This window comes from Salmo trutta, chromosome 12 (genome assembly GCF_901001165.1).
Source record: "Salmo trutta chromosome 12, fSalTru1.1, whole genome shotgun sequence".
NCBI lineage: Eukaryota > Metazoa > Chordata > Actinopteri > Salmoniformes > Salmonidae > Salmo > Salmo trutta.
Window position 1 is genome coordinate 19,354,365 of NC_042968.1, and position 17,778 is coordinate 19,372,142.

The 17,778-nt window shown below is 44.8% G+C and overlaps 1 protein-coding gene across 6 annotated transcripts in view; it reads right to left on the reverse strand.

Annotated features, from left to right (window-relative positions):
• Positions 1–13,713, reverse strand: part of LOC115203095 (E3 ubiquitin-protein ligase Arkadia) — a 46,849-nt gene extending 33,136 nt beyond the window's left edge. For 3 of the 6 annotated variants that reach the window (XM_029767461.1, XM_029767460.1, XM_029767457.1), the window contains exons 1-2: positions 13,304–13,713; positions 3,081–4,063 (exon numbers count right to left, since the gene is read on the reverse strand). In XM_029767461.1, the coding sequence (XP_029623321.1) occupies positions 3,081–3,978 (898 nt within the window). In that variant the 5' untranslated portion in view covers positions 3,979–4,063; positions 13,304–13,713. The remainder of the gene's footprint in view (positions 1–3,080; positions 4,064–13,303) is intronic. The other 3 variants (XM_029767459.1, XM_029767462.1, XM_029767458.1) reach the window with 2 other exon arrangements.
• Between the last annotated feature and the right edge of the window lie 4,065 nt (positions 13,714–17,778).

Sequence of the window (17,778 nt, forward strand, 5' to 3'; positions counted from 1 at the left end):
GAGGATGTTGCAGGCAGCAGAACGTTCTCCACAGCGTCTCCAGACTCTGTCACGTCTGTCACATGTGCTCAGTGTGAACGTGCTTTCATCTGTGAAGAGCACAGGGCGCCAGTGGCGAATTTGCCAATCTTGGTGTTCTCTGGCAAATGCCAAACGTCCTGCACGGTGTTGGGCTGTAAGCACAACCCCCACCTGTGGACGTCGGGCCCTCATACCACCCTCATGGAGTCTGTTTCTGACCGTTTGAGCAGACACATGCACATTTGTGGCCTGCTGGAGGTCATTTTGCAGGGCTCTGGCAGTGCTCCTCCTGCTCCTCCTTGCACAAAGGCGGAGGTAGCGGTCCTGCTGCTGGGTTGTTGCCCTCCTACGGCCTCCTCCACGTCTCCTGATGTACTGGCCTGTCTCCTGGTAGCGCCTCCATGCTCTGGACACTACGCTGACAGACAACAAACCTTCTTGCCACAGCTCGCATTGATGTGCCATCCTGGATGAGCTGCACTACCTGATCCACTTGTGTGGGTTGTAGACTCCGTCTCATGCTACCACTAGAGTGAAAGCACCGCCAGCATTTAAAAGTGACCAAAACATCAGCCAGGAAGCATAGGAACTGAGAAGTGGTCTGTGGTCCCCACCTGCAGAACCACTCCTTTATTGGGGGTGTCTTGCTAATTGCCTATAATTTCCACCTGTTGTCTATTCCATTTGCACAACAGCATGTGAAATGTATTGTCAATCAGTGTTGCTTCCTAAGTGGACAGTTTGATTTCACAGAAGTGTGATTGACTTGAAGTTACATTGTGTTGTTTAAGGGTTCCCTTTATTTTTTTGAGCAGTGTATATATATATATATATATATATATATATTTTTTACCTTTTATTTATTTATATATATATATATATAGATGAGCGATGGCTGGGTGGCATAGGCAAGATGCAAGAGATGGTAGAAAACACAGTTGAATTCGGCCAAATATATATATTATATATTTTTTACCTTTATTTAACTAGGCAAGTCAGTTAAGAACAAATTCTTATTTTCAATCATGTTCTAGAAACAGTGGGTTAACTGCCTTGTTCAGGGGTAGAACGACAGAGTTTTACCTTGTCAGCTCGGGGATTTGATCTTGCAACCTTTCGGTTACTAGTTCAACTCTCTAACCACTAGGCTACCTGCCGCCCCATATATTTATGTACATATTCTTATTCCATCCCTTTACGTGTGTGTATTAGGTAGCTGTGAAATTGTTAAATTACTTACTAGATATTACTATTACTGCACTGTTAGAAATAGAAGCACAAGCATTTCGCTACACTCGCATTAACATCTGGTAACCATGTATATGTGACCAATAAAATTTGATACACCCACAGACACACCCACACCCATCCTAGTCCTGTGATATTGTGCTTTGTTCATAAAATAGCCTAGCTCTGACTGTGAGCTAATTCATCAATCAATATATAGGCAGCTTTTCTCATTGCTGTTGAGCACACAGAGCAGGCAAGGTCTGACACAAAACAAACTTGGCTCAGGGATTAAAATGTTCTCTTCCATGATCAGAGGAGTAATGCATCTTTTACTAGAGCTTTATTTGGATAATTTTCTCTGAATAAAATAACATTTTACTGGAGTCATGTGTTTGAGAGTGTAACGCGCATTTGGTTGATGTTCACTTCCAAATAAAGGGGGAGGGAGACAGTAAACAAAACACAGTTCTGGCTAGAGTGAGAGAGAAAGAGCAAAAGTGCTGCTGGCCTGGTGAAAGAAATCCCAATTCTGAGTGTCTTCAAATAGCCCTGGTAGGACATCTTTCAGCAAGATGGAACAAAAACAGTAATGGTTGCTTGGCCTCTAGGCTACACATCTCATTTCCAGAGAATAACACCACAAAGGCCAAATATATTCCCCCCAATACAGTTACAGTGAGACTAAATAAAACTGTAGGAATAGGCTGTGTACACACTGTAAATGTACATTCTGAAGGCCATTCATGCATTCCTTCGCTCAGTCTTTTCTCAGAGGCAAAAAATTTCAATTGCTCTCAATTCTGAGCAAAGCGGATTCACAGAAATTAGCTTGCATTACATTCATTTCACAACATATTTCTGGTGTGATGCAACACAGACTTTGACTAATGTGGACAAAAGTATGACATGTTTGGCTCTGCAACATCATGAAGTCCATGACCCCCCCCCATACTAACAAGGCCTGCAAAGCAGACAGCTGGGAAACAGAGCAGTTGGACACGAGTGAACGGTGCTACGGATGGAGTCTCTGTGATTTAACACTGGCTGGCTATTTAACAGTGAGCGACTCCTTTGCCTCTGGTCTGACTTGTGGGGTGGCAGGCAGACTAGTGGTTAAGAGCATTGTGCTAGTAACCGAAAGATCGCTGGTTCAAATCCCCAAGCCGACTAAGTGAAAAATCTGTCAGTGTCCTTGAGCAAGGAACTTAACCCTAATTGCTCCTGTAAGTCGCTCTGAATAAAAGAGTCTGCTAAATTACTAAAATGTAAGGACCAGTACAATTTACCCTGGTCAGAGCAGCTTCATGTCATACGTCATTGCAAGCTCAGTGTCAGAGGAGTGAGGAAGATGTTCCCCTCTATGGGGATTGTGTGTGTGTGTTTTTTTCTCACAAAATGCCAGCTACTGTTGTTGTTGTGTGTGTGTGTGTGTGTGGGGGGGGGGGGGGGTGCTCATTCTGGAAGTGGGTTACTCATTTGACTTGTGTCACGTCTGAACAGCCTTGGCTATCAGTGCAAACTTTGTAGTGCTGATATTTTGGAGCCTCGGTCATGTACATAGGCTGACAGTAAGTGGCCTTCAGATTGCAGACCTGCGTAGGACAAAGGCAAAGCAGCTAGCAAGGTACTGCTCTGTGTCAGCGGTCATGGGCAGCTTAGCTGTATGGAGAAGAATGTGTTTTCTGTATCCATATATCCATGACCTATGAAATGTTTGAATCCTTCAACTGTAATGTGTAATTCAAAAAAAGTTTGTAAAATGTGTGTGCGCACGCGCAAGAGAAAAGGTCTGAAGCACGCACCAGAGTGCATAAGGAGGGTGAGTTTACCTGTGGCCACAGCTGTGCTGCTTGGCTGGCTGCTACTGCTGCTGACGTCTACATACAGCTCGTCCTCTGCCTCTGTGGACGAGGGTGAGGATGACTCGCTGGTCAGCTCCTCACTGGAGCTGCTGGTGCTGTGGAGCAGCGCGTACTTCCTGCGAGCGATTACCTCCCGCTTCTTCCTCTGGAGAAGTAGGCGCTCTTTCTGCTTCTGAGTCCGCTGGATGCCGCCGGGCCCAGGCTTCACAAACCTCTTCCTATGCAGTGAACGTCGCCCGCTCAGACACGGCCGCTTCAGCAGCACCGGCTCCACCTCCAACCGTGCCCACTTATGTGAGCGGCTTCCCCGAGTCCGACCCAGAATGGTGCGCAGACCCACCCCGGTCCCGCCCCCTGTGGTGGAGCCCGGCGTCTGCTGTGGGGGCTGCGGTCCCCCTGCTGCTCCCGTCCCTCCAGCCTCCACCTCTTCCTCTGAGCTCAGAGTGTCCGAGTCCCCGAAGCGCAGGCTGGAGGAGGGAGAGGAGGCACAGTCACTGAACGAGGACTCTGGGTTGCGTTCGTCCTCGCTGCGACGCTCCAAGAGATCTGGCTGGTGGCGCTGAAGGGGAAGAGAGCCCTCACTGACACGACCCTCCTTCAGGGAGCAGTCCGAAGGCCCTGGCTGTTGGCTCTTGCGCTTTTTGCGTCCGGGCAGGCCCCTGTCTGGGTCTCTACGGGCCCCTGTGTGACTCAGGGGCCGGTGCCTAGTCTCGGCACACAGCTGTGCAAACTCGCTGCCTGCCTTGCCAATCACCTCCATGTTGGCAGGGAAGCTCTTGGCTGTCTCCATGGGCTCTGGATTGGCCAGCGGACCCTTCAGGTGCTCCTGTCTACCCTGGGCCTCAGAGGGCACCTCGCTCTTCATGCTGCCTGGTCCACGCAGAAGCAACGCCAAGTACACTTCCACCAGCTCCTATAGGTCCATTGGCGGCACCGCAACTAACCTAGTTCTGTGAAACAAGAGAAGATAAACGTTAGACACACTAACAATGTGCGATCATTATTTTTCAATGGAGTTTATGAACAGAAATATGGGCTAAATGTATTATGATAATAATTACATGTGGTGGTAATATAGGGGCACTCGCTATCTCGTTGTTTAGGCAAAAACAGTGCACCATGATTTGTTTTTTGAGAGCAAATTAATTGAGGCCTTGGGCTGAGTCAGTTGTGTAGCATTTGTTTTATTATCCATTCCTGGCAGTGCATGACTCAGACTGGGTGGTAATCTGGGACTAATCTTAGTATGCTGGCTAGGCTTGATGCTGTAATGAAGGAAACTGATGAGCAAAGTAAGGTCATGCAGCCTGGTAATATGGAAAAGGTGGAAACAAACACTGGAGCATCTCTTTTACCAGTTTAATGTCTCCAGCTAAATTCTCTACTGTAGAGTGATAAAACCATGGAAAGGCTGCGTGGGGAGATTAGGAGACATTTTCATAATGGCATTACCGGAACAGAATGGACTGGAGAACTCGCTTATCGATATCTTCAGAAGGTACCAGGCTACAAGCAACCAATGCTAAGCATGCATCCCTTTGATATAGATCTTGTAAATAAAAACAAGCATGCTGCCATCAAAACACTAGCCTAGCAGAAACTCTTACCAAAATGGAAGCTTCTTGGCCTTCATATAGGCCTAATCTCACCGCTTTCCTCCTATCCATCCACCCTCACCATTTATCACACTTCCTCTCTCCATCCCTCACCATTTATCACGCTTCCTCTCTCCATCCCTCACCATTTATCACGCTTCCCCTCTCCCCCCCTCACCATTTATCCCGCTTCCCCTCTCCCCCCCTCACCATTTATCCCGCTTCCCCTCTCCACCCCTCTCCATTTATCCCGCTTCCCCTCTCCATTTATCCCGCTTCCCCTCTCCATTTATCCCGCTTCCCCTCTCCATTTATCCCGCTTCCCCTCTCCATCCCTCACCATTTATCCCGCTTCCCCATCCCTCACCATTTATCCCGCTTCCCCTCTCCATTTATCCCGCTTCCCCTCTCCATTTATCCCGCTTCCCCTCTCCATTTATCCCGCTTCCCCTCTCCATTTATCCCGCTTCCCCTCTCCATTTATCCCGCTTCCCCTCTCCATTTATCCCGCTTCCCCTCTCCATTTATCACGCTTCCCCTCTCCATTTATCACGCTTCCCCTCTCCATTCCTCACCATTTATCACGCTTCCCCTCTCCATCCCTCACCATTTATCACGCTTCCCCTCTCCATCCCTCACGCTTCCTCTCTCCATCCCTCACCATTTATCACGCTTCCGCTCTCCATCCCTCACCATTTATCACGCTTCCCCTCTCCATCCCTCACCATTTATCACGCTTCCCCTCTCCATCCCTCACGCTTCCTCTCTCCATCCCTCACCATTTATCACGCTTCCCCTCTCCATCCCTCACCATTTACCACGCTTCCCCTCTCCATTTACCACGCTTCCCCTCTCCATCCCTCACGCTTCCTCTCTCCATCCCTCACCATTTATCACGCTTCCCCTCTCCATCCCTCACCATTTACCACGCTTCCCCTCTCCATTTATCACGCTTCCTCTCTCCATCCCTCACCATTTACCACGCTTCCTCTCTCATCCCTCCTCATTTAACACGCTTCCACTCTCCACCCCTCTCCATTTATCCCGCTTCCCCTCTCCATCCCGCTTCCCCTCTCCATTTATCCCGCTTCCCCTCTCCATTTATCACGCTTCCCCTCTCCATCCCTCACCATTTATCACGCTTCCCCTCTCCATCCCTCACCATTTATCACGCTTCCCCTCTCCATCCCTCACGCTTCCTCTCTCCATCCCTCACCATTTATCACGCTTCCCCTCTCCATCCCTCACCATTTACCACGCTTCCTCTCTCCATCCCTCACCATTTATCACGCTTCCCCTCTCCATCCCTCACCATTTACCACGCTTCCCCTCTCCATTTACCACGCTTCCCCTCTCCATCCCTCACGCTTCCTCTCTCCATCCCTCACCATTTACCACGCTTCCCCTCTCCATTTATCACGCTTCCCCTCTCCATCCCTCACCATTTACCACACTTCCTCTCTCATCCCTCTTCATTTACCACGCTTCCTCTCTCCATCCCTCACCATTTATCACGCTTCCCCTCTCCATCCCTCACCATTTACCACGCTTCCCCTCTCCATTTACCACGCTTCCCCTCTCCATCCCTCACGCTTCCTCTCTCCATCCCTCACCATTTACCACGCTTCCCCTCTCCATTTATCACGCTTCCCCTCTCCATCCCTCACCATTTACCACACTTCCTCTCTCATCCCTCTTCATTTAACATGCTTCCCCTCTCCATCCCTCACCATTTATCACGCTTCCCCTCTCCATCCCTCACCATTTACCACGCTTCCCCTCTCCATTTATCACGCTTCCACTCTCCACCCCTCTCCATTTATCACGCTTCCACTCTCCACCCCTCACCATTTATCACGCTTCCACTCTCCACCCCTCACCATTTATCACGCTTCCCCTCTCCATCCCGCTTCCCCTCTCCATTTATCACACTTCCCCTCTCCATCCCTCACCATTTATCACGCTTCCTCTCTCCATCTCTCACCATTTATCCTCCTTTCCTAAAATTGTCTAGTCTAATCACATAGTTTCTATTTAAAAAAAGAAGCCTTTCACCAAGGGGAGGACAGAGTAAAATGTCTTCTGCTTCAATGCAGTCACCTCAAGTCCTTTCCTTTGAATTATGAAAGCAGCCATCTGTTTAAAAAAGGCACGTTGGCTCCATTCATTGGCCTACTTCTTGGTGTGGTGGAGTGGTATAACGTGCACACACAGCTGGCAGGGTGGTGTTTTCCTATATTTGATCCACCAGTAAAACACCTCAAACTATGGTTCAGAATAAAATACCACTTTATGAGATGTGTCATTAAATAAAACACAAGTGAACTGGACATTGTAAACTATCCTTTAGAAGCCTTATAATGGTTGGCCTAATGAAGCAGTACTGATTAAACAGTAATGTGTAGAAGACATACTAATTGCCATTCTCCAGCCTGCAATATCCTGTGTATTGACAAGGCTCAGTTTGAAAACAATGAAGTCTATGGTATAATGCGTTGTTCACACTAGAGGCCTTAATGCTCAAATCAGTTTTGTTTTTCAAAACTGCTTTGGAATACTGACTGTCCAAACAGCAAGGTAGAAGTGACCAAATCGGATGTGTGGGAGTTCAGTCAAAATGATTTTGCTGACATGGCTACGCTAGTTGTCATTGTAACAGGTGTGTGCTCAGTAGTGTAGGCTGATAGGAAGCAGGAGCACCACCACCAATCACTTAGAAGTTATGTAGCATGCTGAGGTGACAATGGCTGCCATGGACATTTCCCAGTCGCTTTGAATGTTCAATATCCTCATGTAATAAGACTAAGCCTCAAACGATAAGATGAGTCAACTTTTAAATCGACTACTTTTTGGCTAGCCACAGCAGTCAACTAGCTAGCCGTTCAGCTTTCTAGCACATTCACTAATTTGTGTGTGTAGTCAAACTAGCATGTTCTATCTAGTCAAACTGTCAGAGTAGCTAGCAAGCAACAAGATATACCAAATAGCAGTCTAAAAACCAGTAGAGGGCAAATAAACCAGATTTGACCATTTAGACAAGCTGCAAGGCCAATAATTAGATTTGTATCTGCTTTCAAACCACATAGGGTGGTTTCAAATGTGGCTTGTAATATCAGATTCCATGTCCTTTTTGGCTGTTCAGACTGCAGGAAAAGGACATATGCATCAGATATGAAAAAAAAGAAAAAGGATTTGAGTCACTTCAAACTGCCAATGTGAACAAGGCTTTAGTGGCATAGGCTATAACAATGCATCCACAAGACACAAGCACACATTATAGTAAGTGAAGGTTCTGTTCTGTCTAAGCATCAAACACATGTATTTACTGTTAGTCGGGCCCTATAAAATCCGCGATGTGGAGAATGATGGCGTAATCACCGAATCCTGACATTAAAACGGAATTCAACAATATTCAAAAACATATTGAACTTAGTAGGGAATCAAGTAAATGTATTGAAAAGTAATACATTTGCCAAAGTTTATCATAAGATAACAGAACGCGTCAGTCATTTGTATTTCCTGCAACTTTCTGAAGAGGCAATGAGAATGCCCGTCTGTGTGAGGTGCGAGCGTCTACCACTTTGTGTAGCTGTTAGCGATGACGCTAACTCAAACCTGTCCTCTGATAGATGGAAAAGCTCTCCCAAACTTTCTCAATTAATGTTAACTACTAAGTAGCCTATGCTTACCTGGCAGAATGATATCATGAGTATTTGTTTAGCAAACTCTACCATCATGTCTGCTACAAAAACAGCATTCTCTTGCTAGGTGCTCACTTCAATTAAAAGGGTAACTACATTCCAAAATATAAATATCTTAGATTTTTCCCAGACCCAAAGAATTGTCTCCTAGTGTGGTTTAAGCATTTTTGTGTTCTTAAAACATCAAATTTTGTTATTTTTCTATTAAAACGTCTGGTTGAGAGCAAAAACCGGACAAAAATTGGAACATTTCAGAAACCTGGGAAAACTAAGAGAAAAGAATTTGAGAGAGAAAAAAAATTGGCCAAAAAATTATTAATTTTATAGGGCCCTATGTTAGCACATCTCAGGCAAAGAAAAAGAAAAGCACCCAGCAACTGTGGTCAGGTCACAGTGTTTTCACCGTAGCTATAGCAAATACTGCAATACTATCCAGTCTGTTGCATTCCATTCGCTGACCCTGAGATCTTGATGTTACACAACACATCAGCATGCAGCACTATTAGCTTATTTAATGATCATAAAGTGTTTGAAAACCTGCACCAGGAAAGTAGTGCAGAGTGTAATTTGGTGTGTTCATGCGCATACACTAGAATGCAAACTTACTGCAAAACCCATTCAGTCAGTGAGTGCCTGGGATGGAAGCCACTTCCCCCACCCATTATTTGGACAAGAGTAATTCCAGAGTTATGGATGTTACATTTGCATGCAAAACCACAACTTTAAATGTCTCACAGAATGGACAAACAAAATATAAATTAAAAGTTTGATGTGTTTGTCTATAGTACCCCTTGGGGGGAGTGTATACAATATTGCCATGTTGGTTTCACTTTAAAATGACAAAATTGCTTTCTCAAGGTTGACCTTCAACTGGAATTCTCCATATGCATATTAAACCCCAGTGACCCATAAGTAGATTGAGGCATGCAGGAAACATAAGGATTATGTGGGTGCTTGTCTTCAAACTACAACGAAACCCTGAGTGGGTCAACCACTAGGGATCATCGAATCACGAATCCTCCCCAACACAAGGATTTGTGTAGCCCTGAGTTGACTACCATTAAAACATGATATCCACCTCACAAACTAGACAACAGGAGATGGTATCTGGCCAGGAGCCCTCAATGTGTAGCCTAGCCTATTAAAGAAAACAAACATTGAGAGTAGCACTGAACAAATACCTGATACAGTATTCATGAAAACACTTGTGTATCATGACTGTGTATCCATCTCATGAGCAAAGAGAAGGAAGAGGATGCCGCAGGTGGAGACTTCTGGGAACTGGGGCTAGGGGGGAAGGTGGAGGTGGGGGCGTTCTGAGATGCCCCCTCCCTGGGTTTCAATGTATAACTGCTGCCAGGGAACCAAAGCCCCGACCCATGATCCTCTGAGGCTCAACCCTGTGAGCCACTGATGAGTCCCTGTGCCACAGAGCGAGCAGCGCCATGACACAGAGCAGGCTCAGAGGACAGCCACCTTGGCAATCAATCCCCCCTGGCACCAAGGTGGAGACATTTCAGAGGAGAGGGCGTTTATGGGAAACTGCTTTAATTCATTCCTTGAGGAGCACAATGCAGACCTATCTTGAGCTTCTCGGCACACAGTTTCAGCAATGGCTGCTGAAAAACCAACTATACCACCTAAGCAAGGACACAAATTATTAAACCTATCCCAAACCTTTACCTAACTTAGCTTTTTCTATTTTGAGTGCAGGTTTGTCAATGTGTTCTGTGCAAGGTGTGACTCAAATGGTGGGGTGAATCAGAACTCATTATGCAGTACTTCTACCAGTCAATAATTGTAGAAAACAGTGCAATGAACTGCAGAACAGGAAGTTACACATTCTTGTCTCTACAAAAAAGGTAACCAACATGTTAGCCAAAAAACAAAAAGCGAACAGCTTTGAGTAAGCAGGCACAGTGCTTCATACATTGCCGCTATGACAGGCCCTTCTGAGAAGCTAAGATGTCATCCTCATCCCAATCACAGGGATTCTTCTAATGCCGTATGAACCAAGCAGCACTGCTAACATTGACAGCATTACATACTGCAAATGGGATGAAAATCCCCTAATGTGCTGACAAGAATGGCCATTTGTATAAACAAATAAATAATAATTCAAAGAATGAACACCTAGACAACCTTTGAGTGATTAAGCATTGGTTTCCTATTCGCGCATGGTACTATATATACTACAAGGTTTTGACATCTCAAATACAGGCTTGAGAGAATAGTGCCATGATGTAGGCGTATTTCAATACTACTACAATTCTGTGGGCAGAACAGACGTGATTACTTCTGATGAGCAGTCATATCACTGTTTTTATCAAGTCAAACTAAAACTGACAAAAAAATAATAACCATGCTGATGTGCTGAGGGGAAATGCTGAAATAGGCCCCACTATTATCATTCTATAACTGTGCCACTGCTCTGCAATATGGCATCCTGTGGGTTTTAGAAGCTGCCATAGTAACAAGGGAATGTGTGTAGCTACAATTAAGTTTATTTCTAGCTCATATAATTTAAGGTGCTCTGCCATTTCCTAAAATTATAACAGTTTGACTAATTTCAGTTTGTGACAAAACAAGCAAGAATAGTGTAGAGAATCATTGTACCATCTAAACGGCTGTGAAATATATTTTCCATAACCAAAAATATTGTATTTTCAGCTGCTTGAAGCTGGTGTACAAACCCGAAAGTAAAATACGCAATAACTACATATAATTACATAAGCATAGAAATAGAACACCTAACAGAGCTACCGCTTCCAAAGCCCCGTTTCCACTGGCACTTAAAATGTTGGCCAAATTCGACCTGGGTCGAGGGAAACCCGGGCCAGCGCAGCCCAGTTTCACAACTGGCGCCAACTCGATTCGAATTCGGGTTGGTAACGCCATTACAATGCAACCACCAAGCGGATCACTGCTGGATGCTGATACGTTTAGCTAGCTTGTCTGGGGCTGTTGCTGTTAGCTAGCACATGGATAAGCGGTACTGCAGTAGCTAGACATAACACAAATTACCACCACAGCTGGATCCTTTATTCATTTGTACACTACACAATACACTTTTATGAGAACTATCAGCCCTCAAATGCAAGCTACCAAATCAGAGTTGAAACAAGCTAGCTAACGTAAGCTAGCATGAATTTTAGCTGGCCAGGTCGTATTTATAGCTAGCTACATCATATCAAACCAGTCGCCTGGTTTTCTAGCTAGTTAATAGCCAACACCATGGCAAGCAAGGTAGGAATTATTAGTTATGCTAACAACGACGCTAACGTTTAGTTAGCGAACGTCAGCAAGCTAAATACATGGTTGACTGGCAATTCAACATCTTGCTAGCTAGCAACATTAGCGAAGCCAGCTGCAGTCACATATTGGCTACCTAGCAACATGACATAATTTCTCATTTCTGGGGGAGTGGAAATGCAATTTGAGCTATCCCACCAAGGCCAGCTCAGCCTGGGTTGAATTCAAAGTGCCAATGGAAACGGGGCTTTGGTGTTGCTTTCAATGTGAATGGCAGATCTATACCTTACATTTCTATGTGAATTTGTTCGGGTCACGCAAAAAGTTACATATTGCAGCTTTAAATCAATCCAGTGATGTGTTATTGTTCTCCAAATCGTGACTATGAGATTAGGTGTCTTCTATCATAGATAAAGTGTAGCATCAACGCAAAAAGAATGGCATCAACATCGTGAACATAAACCAAAACATGTCATGAGGGAAGAAGTATAGGTGCTTCCTATACTGGAACAGTGCAGAGAATGTAGGGCAGGAAAATTATCGATTGACTGGTCCCAAGTGTACACATCAAGTTTTCTAATAATGAGTCATTCGGTTGACAATGTTCTCCTTTATGCAAAAAAACAACATTTAAACCATTGGGACAGTATTTTCCTAATGTTTTCTGGCGTGTACTAGGCCTGTCAGAGATATTTCCTAATTTGGTCTCTGGCTCTTTAGGTACATAACCCTACTAAATGTCCAAGCCTGTCTATTTATTTAATCTTTATAAAAAAAATATGCATATTTATTTTTAATTTTTTGTACCTTTATTAAACTAGGCAAGTCAGTTAAGAATAAATTCTTATTTTCAATGACGGTCTAGTAACAGTGGGTTAACTGCCTTGTTCAGGGGTTGAACGACAGATTTTTACCTTGTCAGCTCCGGGATTCGAGTCCAACGCTACCTGCCACATAAATATTACAACCAAAGCCATACCAAATTTGAAATAGACTACTGCAAGTGTCTTCAGCATTTTGTTTTCTCATCTAGCAATATTAAGTCAACAAACCTAACACGCTCCCAGGCTGATTTGACAGCGCAGTTTCATTACTTGTAAATAATGTGATGAACATTCGACATCCTCCTCCTCTGTCAGTCACAGATACAAAATATTTTGATGTTGCCCAACTTCAGCCAGCACTAGTAAGCTAATGTTTAATTAAGTCAGTTCTACATGGAATGGTCTTATTTGGTTAACTTAACGTTCGCTACTTGGGTTACGTCCGAGTTCATTGTAAAATGTAATAAAGAAATAGCTATAGCTACATGGCCTGGGCTAACTAGTTTACTTAGTTAGCAAGATGGCAGGGCTGCAAATCTTCACATTCAAAGGTTGGGTTTCTCATGAACTCGCTGATAATTTGCTAATAACCAATGTAGATAGCTACCTAGCTTGTTCGCTAGCCAACCTAAAAATGGCTCACAACAAGACATTAGCTACTACCACACTACCGTACCAAGCTAGCTAACGTTAACTACTGAATCTTCAGAGCAAACAATAGCTTGCTGGCTACTGCCTGGCCGTGTTAGCCAGCTAACGTTGAGAGAAAAACAAAGGCAGTTATCTAGCTAGCTAACGTATATTGACTCAACACATACCTGTACTCTCTTGAAATGGGCTTCTGTGTTATTTCGTGGCTCCCTTTGAATTGCATATGCCCTGAATGTACTTAAATAAGCGACACAAGTAAATCGCGATCGAACGACAGTCACCGGGTTGTGAAACTGACAACAGGAACAACATCGAAGTGGGCCCGTGGCAATACCAACGTCGTTACAAATCAGCGCCTGGATGAAGACCCGAGAGAAAAATACTTCATATTTTCCCTGGCTTTATGTGGCATATTAACACAGTACGCAATACATACGAAATTCCATTTGCCATCAGGGCCCTCGATGAAGTCCCCATTCCTGCCTCTTCGAGGCGTCCAGTGTTGTTTACCCAGCTCGACTCGTCCGTTTACTCTCGATGGCACATAAGGTTGGTTTGCTGGACTTGTGTGAAGCTAGCCACAATAAGGATTAGCCACAAAAGTGTCCGGAATTTGCAATTCGCCTTCAAAATAAAAGGCTCCCATTGAAACATGCAAACGGATACAAATAGTGGAATAATGCCATTTTTTGGAATAGATCCTGCTAAACAAGGTTGGAATGTTGATCATTAATTCAACAAAATACAATAAGTAGTTAATTTAACCAAAAAAATAATTTAAGTTGCACTGTGGATGTAGTCGATTTCAGAACTGTGTTGGGGACATACTTATATGCCCTGTACAGCCTTATCTATTGATGTTGGGTCCATGAAATGGGGTATCAGCCTACAGAACACAACTGTGAAGAGTCTACACAAATATGAGCATTTTAGCACGTATTGCAGGACTTTGACACCTGTGTGAACTGACACACATTAGCTCACCAGTCAACCTACTGTGTATTGACATTCATATTGCAATGTACAGCCTTACCCATGGCTCTTGGGTCCATGAAATTCTACATCGCTAATTTTTAGGAGAGGCAGAGAAAACTGTCTATGACTTGGGTGACTGGAGTCTCTGACACATTTATGGGCTTTCCTCTGACACCGCCTATTATATAGGTCCTGGATTGCAAGAAGCTTGGCCCCAGTGATGTACTGGGCCATACGCACTACCCTCTGTCATGCCTTGCCGTCGGAGGCCGAGCAGTTGCCATACCAGGCAGTGATGCAACCGGTCAGGATGCTCTCGATGGTGCAGCTGTAAACTTTGATGATCTGGAGACCCATGCCAAATCTTTTCAGTGTCCTGAGGGAGAAAAGGTTTTGTCGTGCCCTCTTCACGACGGTCTTGGTATGTTTGGACCATGATAGATCGTTGGTGATGTGGACACCAAGGAACTTGAAACTCTCGACGTGCTCCACTACAGCCCCGTTAATGTTAATGGGGACCTGTTTGTCCCGCCTTTTCCTGTAGTCCACGATCAGCTCCTTTGTCTTGCTCACACTGTACATTGCAAGATGAATGTCAATATGCACAATAGGCTGGATAGTGAGGTGATTTCCCAGTTAGTCCCACAAGAAGAGCAACAACGCTAATATTTGTGTAAACTCTTCAGAGTTGTGGGTGTCACAAGTAGGCTGATATCCCAGTTCATGGACCCAAGATCAATAGGTTAGGCTGTACAGGGTGTATAAGTATGCCCCCAACACAGTTCTGAAATCTAATACATCCACAGTGCGATTTCAACTTTTTTCTGTTGGTCAAATTAACTACTTATTGTCTTTTGTAGGCTGATACCTATGGATCTTGGGTCCATGAAATGGGGTAAGGGTGAATGCCAATACACATATACTCAGCAAAAAAAGAAACATCCTCTCACTGTCAACTGCGTTTATTTTCAGCAAACTTAACATGTGTAAATATTTGTATGAACATAAGATTCAACAACTGAAGCATAAACTGAACAAGTTCCACAGACATGTGATCGACATAAATTGAATAATGTGTCCCTGAACAAAGGGGGGGTCAAAATCAAAAGTTACAATCAGTATCTGGTGTGGCCACCAGCTGCATTAAGTACTGCAGTGCATCTCATCCTCATGGCCTGCACCAGATTTGCCAGTTCTTGCTGTGAGATGTTACCCCACTCTTCCACCAAGTCACCTGCAAGATCCCGGACATTTCTGGGGGGGAATGGCCCTAGGCCTCCGATCTAACAGGTCCCAGACGTGATCAATGGGATTGAGATCAGGCCTCGGTGTAACGCTCATTCCTTCGGCGATAAACGCGAATCCGACCATCACCCCATGTGATACAAAACCACAACTCGTCAGTGAAGAGCACTTTTTGACAGTCCTATCTGGTCCAGCGATGGTGGTTTTGTGCCCATAGGTGACGTTGTTGCCGGTGATGTCTGGTGAAGACCTGCCTTACAACAGACCTACAAGCCCCCAGTCCAGCCTCTCTCAGCCTATTGCGGACAGTCTGAGCACTGATGAAGAGATTGTGCGTTCCTAGTGTAACTCGGGCAGTCGTTGTTGCCATCCTGTACCTGTCCCGCAGGTGTGATGTTTGGATGTACCGATCCTGTGCAGGTGTTGTTACACGTGGTCTGCCACTGCGAGGACGATCAGCTGTCCGTCCTGTCTCCCTGTAGCGCTGTCTTAGGCGTCTCACAGTACGGACATTGCAATTTATTGCCCTGGCCACATCTGCAGTCCTCATGCCTGCTTGCAGCATGCCTAAGGCACGTTCACGCAGATGAGCAGGGATCCTGGGCATCTTTCTTCTGGTGTTTTTCAGAGTCAGTAGAAAGGCCTCTTTAGTGTCCTAAGTTTTCATAATGGTGACCTTAATTGCCTACCGTCTGTAAGCTGTTAGTGTTTTAACGACTGTTCCACAGGTGCATGTTCATTAATTGTTTATAGTTAATTGAACAAGCAACGGAAACAGTGTTTAAACCCTTTACAATGAAGATCTTTACAATCCAATTTTTGGGGGTATTTTTACGAATTATCTTTGAAAGACAGTGTCCTGAAAAAGGGATGTTTATTTTTTTGTTGAGTTTAGTAGGTTGACTAGTGGGCTAATGTGGCTCAGTTCATACTGGTGTCAAAGTCCCGCAATAAGTGCTATGATGCTAATATTTGTGTACACTCTTTACAGTGGTGTTATGTTGGTGTCACTGAGTAGGCTGATACCTATGGATCTTGGGTCCATGAAATGGGGTAAGGCTGTAGGCTACATTGCAATATGAATGACCAATATGCACAATAGACTGACTGGGGGGGTGATTTCCCAGTCCTGCAATAAGACCTACGACTTTAATATTTGTGTAAACTCTTCACACTTGTGTTCTGTGGGTGTCACTGAGTAGGCTGATACCCCGTTTCATGGACCCAAGATGATGATCCATAGGTAAGGTTATACATAGCAATATGAATGTCAATACACTGACGGTTGACTGATGATCAAAGTATATACAAATATTGGTGATAATGCACAATAGCTACACCAATATTGCGAGCCGTGAGGAGTAATGGTGGCTGGTAGAGCTTTTTGAGTCGACGCGACATGGCGGCAAATTCAAGATAGAAGAACCATTTAAACAGTTTGCTATTACAGCGGGTTTAAGAGTGGAAAAAGCATGGAGATGTGGTAATGAACAGCAAGGAAGAAAGAAAGCAGTTGAGTGTAGAGGGAAGCTGTGTGTTGAGGAAGATTGGCGTGAAGTACAAAAATTAAAAAAACGCAACCGGTAGCTCCAAACTTTTACCTGACGAGAGTGAGGATGAATTACCTGCGGTGGCAGGTGCAGTGAAGATGCCGAGTACGAGCCTTGTCTCGATGATGACAAGGATGATTCTGGCCCAGTGGTAGTGAGATTTTTGGAGAGAATGGATACTTGCCTTCTGACTGAACCATATGTGGTGTCAGGATGGGTTCAGAGGAAGTTGGAAACTTCAGTGAAAGTAACTCGAAATGGACTGGTGATGATTTTCTGTGTGTCTTCCGTCCAAGGGGTGAGGGCTATCTACACGTCGTGCCTCAGGACAAGACCTGTGACTTGCTTTGCTCTCTGGAGTAGGGTACCGTGGAAAGGAGTGCTAACTCCTATGGGTCCAGGGCGAGGGATCCTACGTGGCTCCCTGTGAGTAGCCCGACCCCAATAGAGAGTGATAGGCACAACCCCCACTCCTACACTCACCCAAGCCCAATCCTGTTACCTAAGAGGCATGTATCAGATGCTCAACATGCTCTGCTCACAACTATTGGTCCAAGCCTAAACCACACAAATAACAACACTGGACACTATGGACCACAAAGCTTTTACTATCTCATCCTGGAAAATACAAGGTCTGAGGTAATCTGCTTTCGGCCTAAAGATCAGGAACCCAGACATCACCAAAGTAATAAGAAATTCAGACATTGTCATCCTGCAAGAAACATGGTATAGAGGAAATGGACCCACTGGTTGCCCTCTAGGTTACAGGGAGCTTGTAGTCCCAGCCACCAAATTACCAGGTGTTACACAGAGATCAGACTTAACACACTCTATTAAATTAATCAAAGCAGGAACATTTTACATTTGGCTAG